General features: G+C 41.4%; 1 protein-coding gene across 1 annotated transcript in view; it reads left to right on the forward strand.

Annotated features, from left to right (window-relative positions):
* The window catches only part of EMX1 (empty spiracles homeobox 1), a 120,713-nt gene that overhangs the window by 85,072 nt on the left and 16,241 nt on the right, over window positions 1–19,400 (forward strand). The window contains exon 2 of the mRNA XM_088459741.1: window positions 18,993–19,177. Coding sequence (XP_088315867.1) covers window positions 18,993–19,177 — 185 coding nt within the window. The remainder of the gene's footprint in view (window positions 1–18,992; window positions 19,178–19,400) is intronic.

Raw genomic sequence — 19,400 nt, forward strand, 5'->3', positions numbered from 1 at the left:
ATACACTAATATATACTGCCCTGTCATCTACTCTATACACTAATATATACTCTATACCCTATACACTAAACACTAATATATACTACTCTATACCCTATACACTAATATATACTACCCTATACACTAATATATACTACCCTGCCACCCTATACACTAATATATACTGCCCTGTCATTTACCCTATACACTAATATATACTACCCTGCCACCCTATACACTAATATATACTACCCTGCCACTCCATACACTAATATATACCGCCCTGTCATTTACCCTATACACTAATATATAGTACCCTGCCACCCTATACACTAATATATACTACCCTGCCACCCTATACACTAATATATACTGCCCTATCACCCTGTGCACTAATATATACTACTCTGTCATCCTGTACACTAATATAAACTACCCTGCCACCCTATACACTAATAATATCCTGCCCTGTCACCCTGTGCACTAATATATACTACAGTGTCATCTACCCTATACACTAATATAAACTATGCTGCGGTGCGAAGGAGAGGGAGAAGTTCCCGTTTTGTCAGCTGCGACGCTTGTTTTGAGCTGATGCTGTACAACTCTGCGGCTCTGTGAGAGCTTTATTTGATACGCTCATGAAAATTGAATACATTGTAAGTGTTCTCAGTGACTTCTAATAAATTATATGTTTCAATGTGTTTCACGATGGTGCGCTCCCTATTTTTTGTTTCCATATGCTGCCACCCTATACACTAATATATACTGCCATGCCACCCTATACTGTAATATATACTGCCTTGCCGTCTACCCCATACACAGATACATTATACCCTGTCACTCTATACACTCTATACACTAATATATACTGCCCTGCCACCCTATACATTAATATATACTGCCCTGCCACCCTATACACTAAAATATACTGCCCTGCCACCCTGTACACTTATATATACTGCCATGCCACCCTATACACTAATATATATTGCCCTGCCACCTTATACAATAATAATATATACTGCCCTGCCACCCTATACACTAATAATATATACTACCTGGCCACCCTATACACTAATATATACTGCCCTGCCATCTACCCCATACACTAATACATTATACCCTGTCACTCTATACCAGGGGTTCCCAACCACGGTCCTCAAGGCACACTAACAGTCCAGGTTTTAGGGATAGCCATACTTGAGCACAAGTGACTTAATTAGTACCTCAGTTATTTTGATTTAACCATCTGTGCACAATAATGGATATCACTAAAACCAGAACTGTTAGTATGCCTTGAGGACCGAGGTTGGGAATCACTGCTCTATACACTAATATATACTGCCATGCCACCCTATACACTAAAATATATTGCCCTACCACCCTATACAATAATAATATATTCTGCCCTGCCACCCTATACACTAATAATATATCCTGCCTGTCCACCCTATACACTTATATATACTGCCCTGTCAGCTACCCCATACACTAATATATACTGCCCAGTCACCGTATACACTAATATATACTTCCCTGTTGCCCTATACACTAATATATACTGCCCTGCCACCCTATACACTAATATATACTACCCTGTCACCCTATACACTAATATATACTGCGCTACCACCCTATACACTAATATATACTGCCCTTCCATCTACCCCATACACTAATATATCCTGCCCAGGCACCCTATACACTAATATACACTGCTGCCACCCTATACACTAATACACTAATATAAACTGCCCTGTTACCCTATACACTAATATATACTACCCTGCCACCCTATACACTAATAATATATCCTGCCTGTCCACCCTATACACTTATATATACTGCCCTGTCAGCTACCCCATACACTAATATATACTGCCCAGTCACCGTATACACTAATATATACTTCCCTGTTGCCCTATACACTAATATAAACTACCCTGCCACCCTATACACTAATATATACTACCCTGTCACCCTATACACTAATATATACTGCGCTACCACCCTATACACTAATATATACTGCCCTTCCATCTACCCCATACACTAATATATCCTGCCCAGGCACCCTATACACTAATATACACTGCTGCCACCCTATACACTAATACACTAATATAAACTGCCCTGTTACCCTATACACTAATATATACTACCCTGCCACCCTATACACTAATATATACTGCCCTGTCATCTACCCTACACACTAATATATACTACTATTAAATTAAATAACAATAAAAAAAAATCACTATTCCTGCTGCTAGAGCCAGGCTTAGGCAATATGTTGGTCTGCAGCTGCTATGGAACTACAAGTTTCTCCATTGTATGGGAGGGCGTGCTGGGACTTGTAGTATCACAAGAGCTGGTGATCAACAGGTTTCTCTCTCTGATCTAGCCAGGCTGCTGTGCCGCAAGGGACAGGTCCTGGTTTGTAGAAGGTGTTTGTGGCTTTCATTCAATCAAGAGTCTGATATTTGAATATGCTGCATCAGGTAGATAAATTGATAACTTGCCCTTATCCGCTGCTCTCTTTCCAGCGGGTGCATTCTTCTATAAAGTTGATGCTACGGTGTGGCATAATGTGTAAGGGGCATTACTGTGTGCCATGTATATAATGGGCACTACTACTGTGTGGCATAATGTGTATAAGGGGTAATACTGTGTGGCATAATGTGTAGAAGGGGCAATACTGTGTGGCATAATGTGTATAAGGGGCAATACTGTGTGCCATAATGTGTATAAGGGGCACTACTGTGTTGCATAATGTGTATAAGGGGTAATACTGTGTGGCATAATGTGTATAAGGGGCAATACTGTGTGGCATAATGTGTATAAAGGGCAATACTGTGTGGCATAATGTGTATAAGGGACACTACTGTGTTGCATAATGTGTATAAGGGGTAATACTGTGTGGCATAATGTGTATAAGGGGTAATACTGTGTGGCATACTGTGTATAAGGGATAATACTGTGTGGCATAATGTCTGGGATGTTGAGTCGACGGTCAATTCGGACAGTTTTCTAATTTTTTTTAATGTGCATGGCCTTCCGGTATGCACTATTGTGTCGCATAATGTGAATAACCAGCAACTTTGTGTGGTGTAACGTGTGTAAGGGAAACCACTGTGCGGCATAATTTGAATTGGTACTAATGTGTCAGTGTCACCATGCCTCTTGTTTGGGGGGGGGGGGGGCAAACCAGTATCTTGCCTTGGGCCCCATGAGATCTAAATCTGGCTCTGCACCATGCACTAATATATATACTACCCTGCCATCTACCCCATACACTAATGTATATACTACCCTGTCATTTACCCCATACACTAATATATATACTACCCTGCCATCTACCCCATACACTAATGTATATACTACCCTGTCATCTACCCCATACACTAATATATATACTACCCTGCCATCTACCCCATACACTAACAAACTACTACCCTGTCATCTACCCCAAACACTAATATATATACTTCCCTGCCATCTACCCCATACTCTAATACATACTACCCTGCCATCTACCCCATACTCTAATACATACTACCCTGCCATCTGCCCCATACACTAATATATACAGTCAGGTGCATAAATATTGGGACATTGACAGAATTTTCATATTGTGGCCTCTATTCACCACCACAATGGCTTTGAAATGAATCAAACAAGATGTGCTTTAATTGCAGACTTTCAGATTTAATTTGAGGGTAATTACATCCAAATCGGGTGAACGTGTAGGAATTACAACAGTCTCTATATGTGCCTCCCACTTTTTAAGGGGCAAAAAGTAATGGGACTATCAACTCAAAAGCTATGGACAGGACAGGTGTGGACTATTCCCTCATTATTTCATTATCAATTAAGCAGGTAAAAGGTCTGGAGTTGATTCTAGGTGTGACATTTGCATTTGGAATCAGTTGCTGTCGACTCTCAATATGAGATCCAAAGAGCTGTCACTATCAGTGAAGCAAGCCATCATTAGGCTGAAAAATCAAAACAAACCCATCAGAGAGATAGCAAAAACATTAGGTGTGGCCAAATCAACTGTTTGGAACATTCTTAAAAAGAAAGAACGCATCGGAGAGCTCAGCAACACCAAAAGACCCGGAAGATCACGGAAAACAACTGTGGTGGATGACAGAAGAATTATTTCCCTAGTGAAGAAAAACCCCTTCACAACAGTTGGCCAAATCAAGAACACTCTCTAGGAGGTAGTTGTATATGTGTCAAAGTCAACAATCAAGAGAAGACTTCACAAAAGTGAATATAAAGGGTTCACCACAAGATGTAAACCATTGGTGAGCCTCAAAAACAGGAAGACCAGATTAGAGTTTGCCAAACAACATCTGAAAAGCCATTACAGTTCTGGAACAACATCCTATGGACAGATGAGACAAAGATCAACTTGTACCAGAGTGATGGGAAGAGAAGAGTATGGAGAAGGAAAGGAACTGCTCATGATCCAAAACATACCACTTCATCAGTGAAGCATGGTGGTGGTAGTGTCATGGCATGGGCATGTATGGCTGCCAATGGAACTGGTTCCCTTGTATTTATTGATGATGTGACTGCTGACAAAAGCAGCAGAATTAATTCTGAAGTGTTTCGGGCAATATTATATGCTCATATTCAGTCAAATGCTTCAGAACTCATTGGACGGCGCTTCACAGTGCAGATGGACAATGACCCGAAGCATACTGCAAAAGCAACCAAAGAGTTTTTTAAGGCTAAAAAGTGGAATGTTATGCAATGGCCAAGTCAATCCCCTGACCTGAATCCGATTGAGCATGCATTTCACTTGATGAAGGCAAAACTGAAGGGAAAATGCCCCAAGAACAAGCAGGAACTGAAGACATTTGCAGTAGAGGCCTGGTAGAGCATCACCAGGGATGAAACCCAGCGTCTGGTGATGTCTATGTGTTCCAGACTTCAGGCTGTAATTGCCTGCAAAGGATTTGCAACAAAGTATTAAAAAGTGAAAGTTAGATTTAGGATTGTTTAGTTTGTCCCATTACTTTTGGCCCCTTAAAAAGTGGGAGGCACATATAGAAACCGTTGTAATTCCTACACCGTTCACCTGATTTGGATGTAATTACCCTCATATTAAATCTGAAAGTCTGCAGGTAAAGCACATCTTGTTTGTTTCATTTCAAAGTCATTGTGGTGGTGAATAGAGGCCAAAATATGAAAATTCTGTCAATGTCCCAATATTTATGCACCTGACTGTATATATATACTTCCCTGCCATCTACCCCATACTCTAATATATACTTGCCTACTTTTGAAAAAGCATGTCAGGGAGAGTGTGGAAGCAGCAATTTTGAGCGCACATTAAAGTGTACTGCTACATCTGTCATAAAATGTACTTACATACACATGTAAACGAGCCCAAAAGCAATTAGTAAGATCTATTTGTTGATGAAAACACACTAATACATTTCAGAAAATGTATGTAATCATAGGGATTCTTGTGCCTTATAACCAAAGCAGGGAAATTATACTAATGATCCCATTTGAATGTATATATCTGTTTTTTTTTTACTATAACTGCTTCATAATGGGGGTAAGGTGCAATCAGGGAGATTACTACTATTTCAGGCAGTCTCCCTGACAATGAGGGAGAGTTGACATGTATGCTCTAATATATACTACCCTGCCATCTACCCCATACACTGATATATACTACCCTACCATCTACCCTATACACTAATATATATACTACCCTGCCATCTACCCTACACACTAATATTTAGACTACCCTGCCATGTACCCCATTCACTAATATATATATACTACCCTGCCATCTACCCCATACACTAATATATACTAGCCTGCCATCTACCACATACACTAATATATACTACCCTGCCATCTACCCCATACACTAATATTTATACTACCCTGCCATGTACCCTATACACTTATATATACTAGCCTGCCATCTACCGCATACACTTATATATGCTACCCTGCCATCTACCCCATATACTTATATATACTAGCCTGCCATCTACCGCATACACTAATATATACTACCCTGCCATCTACCCTATACACTAATATTTAAACTACCCTGCCATCTACCCCATACACTAATATATATACTACCCTACCATCTAGCCTACACATTAATATTTAAACTACCCTGCCATCTACCCCATACACTAATATATATACTACCCTACCATCTACCCTACACATTAATATATATACTACCCTGCCATCTACCCTACACACTAATATTTATACTACCCTGCCATGTACCCTATACACTAATATTTATACTACCCTGCCATGAACCCCATACACTAATGTATACTACCCTGCCATCTACCCTATACACTAATATTTATACTACCCAGCCATCTACCGAATACACTAATATTTATACTACCCTGCCATGTACCCCATACACTAATATATACTACCCTGCCATCTACCCTATACACTAATATTTATACTACCCTGCCATCTACGGCATACACTAATATATATACTACCCTGCCATCTACCCTACACACTAATATTTATACTACCCTGCCATGTACGCTATACACTAATATTTATACTACCCTGCCATGTACCCCATACACTAATATATACTACCCTGCCATCTACCCTATACACTAATATTTATACTACCCTGCCATCTACCCCAAACACTAATATATACTACCCTGCCATCTACACTATACACTAATATTTATACTACCCTGCCATCTAACCCTTACACTAATATATATACTACCCTGCCATGTACCCTATACACTTATATATACTAGCCTGCCATCTACCCCATACACTAATATATACTACCATACCATCTACCCTATACACTAATATTTATACTACCCTGCCATCTACAGAATACACTAATATATACTACCCTGCCATCTACCCTATACACTAATATTTATACTACCCTGCCATCTACTCCATACACTTATATATACTACCCTGCCATGTACCCTATACACTTATATATACTAGCCTGCCATCTACCCCATACACTAATATATACTACCATACCATCTACCCTATACACTAATATTTATACTACCCTGCCATCTACAGAATACACTAATATATACTACCCTGCCATCTACCCTATACACTAATATTTATACTACCCTGCCATCTACTCCATACACTTATATATACTACCCTGCCATCTACCCTATACACTAATATTTATACTACCCTGCCATGTACCCCATACACTAATATATACTACCCTGCCATCTACCCTATACACTAATATTTATACTACCCTGCCATCTACCCTATACACTAATATTTATACTACCCTGCCATCTACCCCATACACTAATATATATTACCCTCCCATCTACCCCAAACACTAATATATATATTACCCTGCCATCTACCGCATACACTAATATATATATTACCCTGCCATCTACCCCAAACACTAATATATATATTACCCTGCCATCTACCCCATACACTAATATATATATTACCCTGCCATCTACCGCATACACTAATATATATATACTACCCTGTCATCTACCCTATACACCACTATATATACTACCCTGCCATCTACCCAATACACTAATATATATACTACTCTGCCATCTACCCCATACACTAATATATACTACCCTGTCATCTACCCTATACACCACTATATATACTACCCTGCCATCTACCCCATACACTAATATATATACTACTCTGCCATCTACCCCATACACTAATATATACTACCCTGCCTTCTACTCCATACACTTATATATACTAGCCTGCCATCTACCCCATACACTTATATATACTAGCCTGCCATCTACCGCATACACTAATATATATATGTACTACCCTGCCATCTACCCTACACACTAATATTTATACTACCCTGCCATCTACCCCATTCACTAATATATATATGTACTACCCTGCCATCTACCCCATACACTAATATATACTACCCTGCCATCTACCCTATACACTAATATTTATACTACCCTGCAATCTACCACATACACTTATATATACTAGCCTGCCATCTACCGCAATACACTAATATATATATGTACTACCCTGCCATCTACCCTACACACTAATATTTATACTACCCTGCCATCTACCCCATTCACTAATATATATATGTACTACCCTGCCATCTACCCCATTCACTAATATATATATGTACTACCCTGCCATCTACCCTATACACTAATATTTATACTACCCTGCCATCTACCACATACACCAATATATATACTACCCTGCCATCTACCCCATACACTAATATATACTACCCTGCCATCTACTCCATACACTTATATATACTAGTCTGCCATCTACCGCATACACTAATATATACTATCCTGCCATCTACCCCATACACTAATATATATACTACCCTGCCATCTACCTTACACACTAATATTTATACCACCCTGCCATGTATCCCATACACTTATATATACTACCCTGCCTTCTACCCTATACACTAATATTTATACTACCCTGCCATCTACCCCATACACTAATATATATATATGTACTACCCTGCCATCTACCCAATATACACTAATATATATATGTACTACCATACCATCTACCCTATACACTAATATTTATACTAGCCTGCCATCTACCGCATACACTAATATATAATACCCTGCCATGTACCCAAACACTAATATATACTAGCCTGCCATCTACTGCATATACTAATTTATATATGTACTACCCTGCTATCTACCCCATACACTGATATATATATATGTACTACCCTGCCATCTACCACATACACTAATATATATATGTACTACCCTGCCATCTACTCCATACACTTATGTATACTAGTCTGCCATCTACCCCATACACTTATATATATATATATACTAGCCTGCCATCTACCCTATACACTAACATTTATACTACCCTGCCATCTACCCTGTACACTAATACATACTACCCTGCCATCTACCCTATACACTTATATATACTACCCTGCCATCTACCGCATACAGTAATATATACTACCCTGCCATCTACCCAAACACTAATATATACTAGCCTGCCATCTACCGCATACACTAATATATATATGTACTAACCTGCCATCTACCGCATACACTAATATATATATGTACTAACCTGCCATCTACCGCATACACTAATATATACTACCCTGCCATCTACCGCATACACTAATATATACTACCCTGCCAACTACCGCATACACTAATATATTCTACCCTGCCATCTACCCTGTGCACTAATACATACTACCCTGCCATCTACCCCATACACTTATATATACTAATCTGCCATCTACCGAATATAGTAATATATACTACCCTGCCATCTACCGCATACACTAATATATATTACCCTGCCATCTACCCAAACACTAATATATACTAACCTGCCATCTACCGCATACACTAATATATATTACCCTGCCATCTACCGCATACACTAATATATATATGTAGTAACCTGCCATCTTCCGCATACACTAATATATACTACCCTGCCTTCTACCACATACACTAATATATACTACACTGCCATCTTCCGCATTCACTAATATATACTACCCTGCCATCTACCCAAACACTAATATATACTATCCTGCCATCTACCGCATACACTAATATATATTACCCTGCCATCTATCCCATACACTAATATATATATACTTTCCTGCCATCTACCCCATACACTAATATATATACTAGCCTGTCATCTACCCCATTCACTAATATATACTAGCCTGCCATCTACCCCATACACTAATATATATATGTACTACCCTGACATCTACCCCATACACTAATATATATACTACTCTGCCATCTACCCCATACACTAATATATATATGTGCTACCCTGCCATCTACCCCATACACTAATATATATATGTACTACCCTGCCATCTACCCCTTACACTAATATATACTACCATACCATCTACCCCATACACTATAATATACTACCCTGCAATCTACCCTGTACACTAATACATATTACCCTGCCATCTACCCCATACACTTATATATACTACCCTGCCATCTACCGCATACAGTAATATATACTAGCCTGCCATCTACCGCATACACTATTATATATTACCCTGCCATCTACCCAAACACTAATATATACTATCCTGCCATCTACCGCATACACTAATATATATTACCCTGCCATCTATCCCATACACTAATATATATATACTTTCCTGCCATCTACCCCATACACTAATATATATACTACCCTGTCATCTACCCCATTCACTAATATATACTAGCCTGCCATTTACCCTATACACTAATATATACTACCATACCATCTACCCCATAGACTAATATATATCCTGTCATCTACCCCATACACTTATACTACCCTGCCATCTACCCCATACACTAATATATATACTACCCTGTCATCTACCCCATACACTTATACTACCCTGCCATCTAACCCTTACACTAATATATATATACTAGCCTGCCATTTACCCCATACACTAATATATACTACCCTGCCATCTACCACATACACTAATATATATTCTACCCTGCAATCTACCCCATACACTAATATATACTATCCTGCCATCTACTCCATACATTAATAATACTACCCTGCCATCTACCCCATACAATAATATATTATATACTACCCTGCCATCTACCCCATACACCAATATATATATGTACTACCCTGCCATCTACCCCTTACACTAATATATATATGTACTACCCTGCCATCTACCCCTTACACTAATATATATATATATACTACCCTGCCATCTACCCCATACACTAATATATATATATATATATATATATATACTACCCTGCCATCTACCCCATACACTAATATATATATATACTACCCTGCCATCTACCCCATACACTAATATATATATATATATACTACCCTGCCATCTACCCCATACACTAATATATATATATATATACTACCCTGCCATCTACCCCATACACTAATATATATATATATATACTACCCTGCCATCTACCCCATACACTAATATATATATATATATACTACCCTGCCATCTACCCCATACACTAATATATATATATATACTACCCTACCATCTACCCCATACACTAATATATATATATATATACTACCCTGCCATCTACCCCATACACTAATATATATATATATATATACTACCCTGCCATCTACCCCATACACTAATATATATATATATACTACCCTGCCATCTACCCCATACACTAATATATATATATATACTACCCTACCATCTACCCCATACACTAATATATATATATATACTACCCTGCCATCTACCCCATACACTAATATATATATATATATATATATATACTACCCTGCCATCTACCCCATACACTAATATATATATATATATACTACCCTACCATCTACCCCATACACTTATAGGAAGGCACCACATAACTGACCTGCTAAGTACCCAAGCACTGAGAAGCTTTAGGATATGAAATCAGACTTTTAACTAAAGCGCACCCCCCCCTCCCAATATATTCTGTATACTACTGGTCTTATCTACGCGCAGCACCACCTGGATGTTATGACACTAAGCATACTGATGTTTATGAGAGTGTTAGCTCTTGAGAACATCTACATCAAGAACTGATATTTATTCACCAATTGCAATTACTGTATGAAGAAGTTATTGTATCCTGCAATAAAGTGATTTATATCTCATTCATGTTACATGTTTATTCCTTCCAGCATTAACGTGTGTCAGGAATGGGGGGTGAGGTCCATCACATTATGGGGGCTCATCCCTATGCAATTCTTCTTATGCGCAGACCACTACAGCCCCCCACTCATTATGCCGGTGAGCAGTGAGGACATGGCCAGTGTTTATTGTGTATATATTCCCTCTGCATTACAGGGTGATACAATATAACAATACACATAAAAGTGAGGGCATTGGGCACTTCATGTATTTTGCATCAATTTACCTGAATTTCAGTGTAATTATCCGCTTCTGCTTTTTGCAGTCTTCCCAATTTCGTTTTACAGCCTGTTCTAATAACTGCTAATTATTACATATTATACATTAATAATCATACTGTCTAATTATTACTTGTTACAGCCCTGTAATTAAACATCTGTGTTTTGTTACAAGATTTTCCTTGTAACAAGACAGCAAATCCCATGCAGGTTCCAGCAGTCACTCCACTTGTGCGATTATAGATCCTATAACACTACTGTTCACTATTATAACATCTCTTTCACTACTGTGCATTATTATATCATCTCTGTCATTATTGTTATCGATTATATCGTCTCTCTTTCACTGTTGTGCACTATTAGATCGTATTTCTTTTACTGTAGGGCATTAATACATCTCTATCACTATTGCACATGATCAGATCGTGTCTCTTTCACTATTGTCCACAATTTTATTCTGTCTTTTATTATTGTGCACTATTAGATTATGCCTCTTTCACTACTGTACACAACTAAATCTTGTCTATCACTGTTGTCATCACTATTAGATTGTGTCTCTTTCACAATTGTACACTATTAGATTGTGTCTCTTAAGCGGCCCATACACGGTGCGATAGGCACCGTGCGACGGGGAATCCGACGTCCGACATATCAGGCGGTCCCTACACACAATGCGATAGGGTAGCCGACTGTCCGATATGCTGGCTCTCCCCTCCCCCACCCGCATAGCGCTGCATGGGATAGCACATCGCCTCCCCTGATCGACTGAACCTGCAGTAAGATCTAGGGGTGCGAAGTGCGACCACACGGGTGCGCACTCAGGGGGTCATTCAGACCCACTCGCGAGTGGCAGTACGCTCGCAAGTGGGTCGATGTTCCCCACTGCGCATGCGCACGACGGAGGGAGCTCCGTCGTGCACATGCGCAAGACCCGGCGAGCGACGGGCTTTCCATCGCTCGGGGTCTTGCACCAAAGGGGGCGTGCTGTCGATGTTGATTGATAGCACGCCCCCTTTGGTGGGCGTGCCTGCCAGACGGAGGCGTTCCCATGGGAACGCCTACCGTCTGAAGCCGGCCCTACTGACATCACTAGTGATGTCAGTGGGAGTGATTTTGGCTCTGATAGAGTCAAAATCACTCCTGGGCTTGCGGTTGGGAAACACGACCGCAGGGTTTCCCTCGCAAGTCCGATGGTCGCGATGGTCAAGACCATCGCGACCATCTTTTTGCACGCTCGTATATGCTGTGGGTGTTGACCCACAGCTATACGAGCGTCCAGGAGGATGCTCCATTTTAATGGAGGGCCCTGATTCAGAGCGAGCCTCAGGGCCTCAGTCCGACATCATGCCCATACACGGTGCAATATAGCAGTCAATTCGTACCAGTCCGTCGGAACGGCTGATTTATCACACCGTGTATCGGCCGCTTTACACTCTTGTGCATTATTAGATCTGGTCTTTCATTATTGTTCACTATTACAGCAGTTCGCTTTCACTATTGTGCATTATTATATGGTTTCACATTTACTATTTGTGCACTATTATATTGTTTCAGATCGTACCTTTTATTATTGTTCACTACTAAAGCATGAGTTTCACTATTGGGCACTATGAGATGACAACTCTCTTGCCTATCTCACTTGTGTGCACCATGACATCTCACCTCCTTTACCACTACACAGAATAAGATCACATCTGTCATTTACTTCTGTGCCATCTATGGGTTGCCATCTATTTGGTTATTGTGCATGGTTAGATTGCATGCCTCTCACTAGTGTGCACAACTGGAGTTTCTCTCACTAGTGTGCTCAACTGCAGATTATTTCTCTCGCACTAGTATGCATGACTGCATATTATCTCTCTCTCAATAGTGTGCACAACTGCAGAATATCTATCACTAGTGTGCATGATTGGAGATTATCTGTCACTAGTGTGTACGACTGCATATTATCTCTCTCACACTAGTATGCACAAGTGCATATTACCTCTCTCTCACTAGTGTGCACGTCTGCATATTATCTCTCACACTAGTATGCAAGACTGCATATTATCTCTCACTAGTGTGCACAACTGCAGATTAGCTCTCACTAGTGTGTATGACTGGAGATTATCTATCACTCACGACAACTGTAGATTATCTCTCTCATAATAGTGTGCACAACTGGAGATTATCTTTCACTAGTGTGCACAACTGGAGTTTCTCTCACTAGTGTGCTCGACTGCAGATTATTTCTCTCGCACTAGTATGCATGACTGCATATTATCTCTCTCTCAATAGTGTGCACAACTGCAGAATATCTATCACTAGTGTGCATGATTGGAGATTATCTGTCACTAGTGTGTACGACTGCATATTATCTCTCTCACACTAGTATGCACAAGTGCATATTATCTCTCTCTCACTAGTGTGCACGTCTCCATATTATCTCTCACACTAGTATGCAAGACTGCATATTATCTCTCACTAGTGTGCACAACTGCAGGTTAGCTCTCACTAGTGTGTACGACTGGAGATTATCTATCACTCACGACAACGGTAGATTATCTCTCTCATAATAGTGTGCACAACTGGAGATTGTCTTTCACTAGTGTGCACAACTGGAGGTTATCCATCCCTCACTAGTGTGCACGGCTGTATATTATCTATAACTCACTGGTGTGGATGACTGCAGATTATCTCTCTCACACTAGTGTGCATGACTGGAGACTATTTTTCAATAGTGTGCACGACTGGAGATTATCCATCTTTCACCAATGTGCATAGTTGCATATTAACTCTCTTACTAGTGTGCACAATTGAAGATTATCTATCTCTTACTAGTGTGCACAACTGCAGATTATCTCTGTCACTAGTGTGCACTACTACTGATTATCCCTTACTAGTGTGCACGACTGGAGTTTACCTCTTGCTAGTCTGCTCTGGTGACCTGGATTGGATAGTATGTCATCACTGTACACAATTTAGAGTTGTCCACTGTTAGGATCATATGACCAGTATGAAATAACCAATCCTGACATCACTGACATAATTTAGCCTTTGCTGTGCCTTTGCACCGTCCTGCTGGGAGTATTAACCCTCTGACGCATCTCTATAACATTGCTGCTGGTACAGTGATATTAGAGACTTTCTTGTCTGTTGCTTCTCACCATACAGCCAAACACACTCACAGGAGGTCCCAAATATGCATTATCCTCTCAAGCCCCAGACAGGTACACTAAACAGGTGTGCACTATATACATGTGTGCATTATCCAGTGATTAATGCTCAGTTATTTCAGTGTTACATGTGTCCTGACCCTCAGCAGCCAATCAGCAAATAGCTTTAGCTGACTAGTGGCAGAAGACCATGAGACCAGGTCCCTTATTGGCTGCAGCGGATGGGTTATAATGTGTATAAACTATAAAGGGTAATGGAGGTTGTGCTATTCAGAAGTATTCAGTCTCTTCCCTCCCATTCACTCCCATAAACATACACAACTGTCCCCATTTAGGCGGGACAGTTCTGCAGAGCAACCCTGAAGAATCCGGAACAGCTAGGAGCAGGGGAGAGACACAGGGGGGGTTCCAGTTGCTTGTACAGGAGGGGAGGGAAAGCCTTTCTTACCAAGTTATCTCTGTATGTTTGCAGCTGTTCTTCTCTCTCTGGCCCATTTATTAATAATAGCATTTGTAATGACGTTACCACCCAAGATCGCATTGCGAGATTCGATCATAGCGCAGGAACATATTATCTGGCACCCGCAGGGACAGGGGCTCCGATAGTAGCTTGTCCCAGCGATGTTCCCGTAGTGCTCCCGGGGCTACTGAGCATGCTCAGTCTGGCTGACTGCACATGCGCGGCTGCCATTGCCGAGAAGGGTCCTGGGGTAACCCTCTGCCGGCTAATATTGCGATGTGTAGCTACCGCCATCGCATTCTGGAAGTTGGCAAGTTTGTCAGCATCGCATCCCCAATAGGTTACCGCAACCGCTGTCCCTGCGAGTTCACCTTGGTACATAGCCGGCGAGATGGATACACAATGCCGCGATTATTAGTACATAGGTCCTTATTATAAAAGAGATGTTTAAACAGTTTTCCTGTACAGCGGCCAGCAGACATCTCCAGCTGGCAACAGCTGTGAGTTATTTTTATTTCTTTGTGCAATTGTTCAAGGGACTGTCTATTTTTGGATACTGCATTTATTTTAACCTGCTCCTTATAACCTGGTAATAAATAGGCTGACCTCTCCCCACACCCAGTGAGGGGTAGATTATACTAGGGAACATGTTGTCCAAAAATGGGCAAAACATGTAACACAATTTTGCTAACATTGGAGTGATATTGCTAAACTGACGACCATTTTCATCTGTTTTCTGGCATTTAGAAGCAAATTGCTGATCGTCAGTTACTCCCATACGTTACTAGATTTTCATTCCAAACAAACAACTTGTTGGATGGTTGAACAGAAAATCTTTACGTGTGTACCCAGCTTTAGTCTTCCTTTCCTGCTAAAATAGGGCACGGTCAATCAAAGAGCATATAGCGATAACCCAGGTCCACAGCGCTGCTCTGTACCAACTAACTATTAGGCAAATGTTGGTGTAGAAGCAAACCAAGAACCAGTTTATGAGTGGTCCTGCTGGACCTGGTAACTGACCTTCTAATAGAGTAACAATGTAGAATCAGAGTTGCCTACCCTCCCGATTATCGGGTGCAGCTCCTGGCCCCCCAGACAGGCAGGCAAGCCTCCCGGCGGCCGCCGATCCCCCAGCGAATAACTGTTAAACCCCCGTCCGGGGGGGGGGGGTAACGGTGACATGATTCACGCTGAATTGCCTCATTTTGGCCCCACCACCTGCTTCACAATGCCTGTATTATCGGCATTGTGTAGCGGGGGTGGGGTCAAAATGACGCGATTGTGTGTCCCGCCCCCATCACACCCACAAACATCATTCATCCACCCTGTCACGCCCTCTTTTGCTGGCCACACTATGATCTGTAAGGGTAATGGCACCATCACTATGATCTGTGAGGGTAATGGCGCCATCACTATGATCTGTAATGGTAATGGCACCATCTATATGATCTGTAAGGGTAATGGCACTATCTATATGATCTGTAAGGGTAATGGTACCATCACTATGATCTGTAATGGTAATGGCACCATCTATATGATCTGTAAGGGTAATGGCACCATCTATATGATCTGTAAGGGTAATGGCACCATCACTATGATCTGTGAGGGTAATGGCACCATCTATATGATCTGTGAGGGTAATGGCACTATTGCTATAATCTGTGAGGGTAATGGCACCATCACTATGATCTGTGAGGGTAATGGCACCAATGCTATGAACTGAGAGGACAATGGCACCATCTCTATGATCTGTAAGGGTAATGGCACCATCTCTATGGCCTGTGAGGGTAATGGCAGCATCTCTATGACCTGTGAGGGCAATGGCATCATCTCTATGGTCTGTGAGGACAATGTCGCCATCACTATGATCTGTGAATGCAATGGCACCATCTCTATGATCTGTGAGGGCAATGGCACCATCTCTATGATTTGCAAGGGTAATGGTACCATCACTATGATCTGTAAGGGTAATGGCACCATCTCTATGATATGTGAGGACAATGGCACCATCTCTATGGTCTGTAAGGGCAATGGCATCACCTGTATGAACTGTGATGGTAATGGCACCATCACTATGGTCTGTGAGGGCAATGACACCATCGCTATGATCTGTGGGGGCAATGGCACCATCACTATGATCTCTGAGGGTAATGGCACCATTGTTATGATCTGTGAGGGTAATGGCACCATCTATATGATCTGTGGGGGTAATGGCACAATTGCTATGATCTGTGAGGACAATGGCACCATCTGTATGATATGTAAGGGTAACGGCACCATCACTATGATCTGTGAGGGTTATGGCACCATCTCTATGATCAGTGAGGGTAATGGCTCCATATCTATGGTCTGTGAGGGTAATGGCACCATTGCTATGATCTTTGAGGGCAGTGGCAGCATCACTATGATCTGTGAGGGTAATAGCACCAATGATATGAACTGAGAGGACAATGGCACCATCTGTAGGGTAATGGCACATCACTATGATCTGTAAGGGGTAATGGCACCATCACTATGATCTGTAAGGGTAATGGCACCATCACTATGATCTTTGAGGGTAGTGGCACATCACTATGATCTGTAAGGGGTAATGTCACCATCACTATGATCTGTAAGGGTAATGGCACCATCACTATGATCTGTGAGGGTAATGGCACCATTGCTATGATCTGTGAGGGTAATGGCACCATCTCTATGACCTTTGAGGGCAATGGCATCATCTCTATGGTCTGTGAGGACAATGTCACCATCACTATGATCTGTGAGTGCAATGGCACCATCTCTATTATCTGTGAGGGTAATGGCACCACCTCTATGATATGTGGGGGCAATGGCACCATCACTATGATCTGTAAGGGTAATGGCACCATCACTATGATCTGTAAGGGTAATGGAACCATCACTATGATCTGTGAGGGTAATGGCACCATCTCTATGATCTGTAAGGGTAATGGCACCATCTCTATGGCCTGTGAGGGCAATGGCACCATCTCTATGGTCTGTGAGGATAATGGCACCATCTCTATGATATGTGAGGGCAATGACACAATCTCTATGGTCTGTAAGGGCAATGGTATACTCTGTATGAACTGTGAGGGTAATGGCACCATCACTATGATCTATGGGGTCAATGGCACCATTGCTATTATCTGTGAGGGCAATGGCACCATCGCTATGATATGTGAGGGTAATGGCACCATCGCTATGATCTGTGAGGGCAATGGCACTATCGTGATGATCTGTGAGGGCAATGGCACCATCGCTATGATCTATGAGGGCAATGGCACCATCACTATGATCTGTGAGGGTCTGATGGCCTTCACATGACTCCTGTGCAGAACTGGATAACAACCTTACTTTGATCCACTCTCATGCTCACCCAAACCTTGTGTGCTCTTGTCTTCCAGGCAGCGATGTATCTCAGGAGAGTCTGCTACTGCATGGTCCGTTTGCCAGGAAGCCTAAGCGAATCAGAACGGCATTTTCTCCCTCACAGCTGCTCCGACTGGAAAGGGCTTTCGAGAAGAACCATTATGTGGTGGGGGCAGAGAGAAAACAGTTGGCCAGTAGCCTCAGCTTGTCAGAAACACAGGTAATCATGTCATGTATATCTATTGTGTAAAGTGCATATGGCTATCAGAAAACACAGAGGGTCTGATTCAGAGGGGCAGACTAATGCAACCGCGACTATCGCAGCAGTGATATTATACAACTGTTAGTATCAGTCTTACCCTTGTGCACTAGCGTGCGCTGGATTGTGCGGGCCCTGAGACACCCACTTTCAGTGCCCATGGATCCTGCAACACCACCGGTGC

Source organism: Taudactylus pleione, unplaced genomic scaffold, assembly GCF_031769625.1.
Source record: "Taudactylus pleione unplaced genomic scaffold, aTauple2 ptg000930l, whole genome shotgun sequence".
NCBI lineage: Eukaryota > Metazoa > Chordata > Amphibia > Anura > Myobatrachidae > Taudactylus > Taudactylus pleione.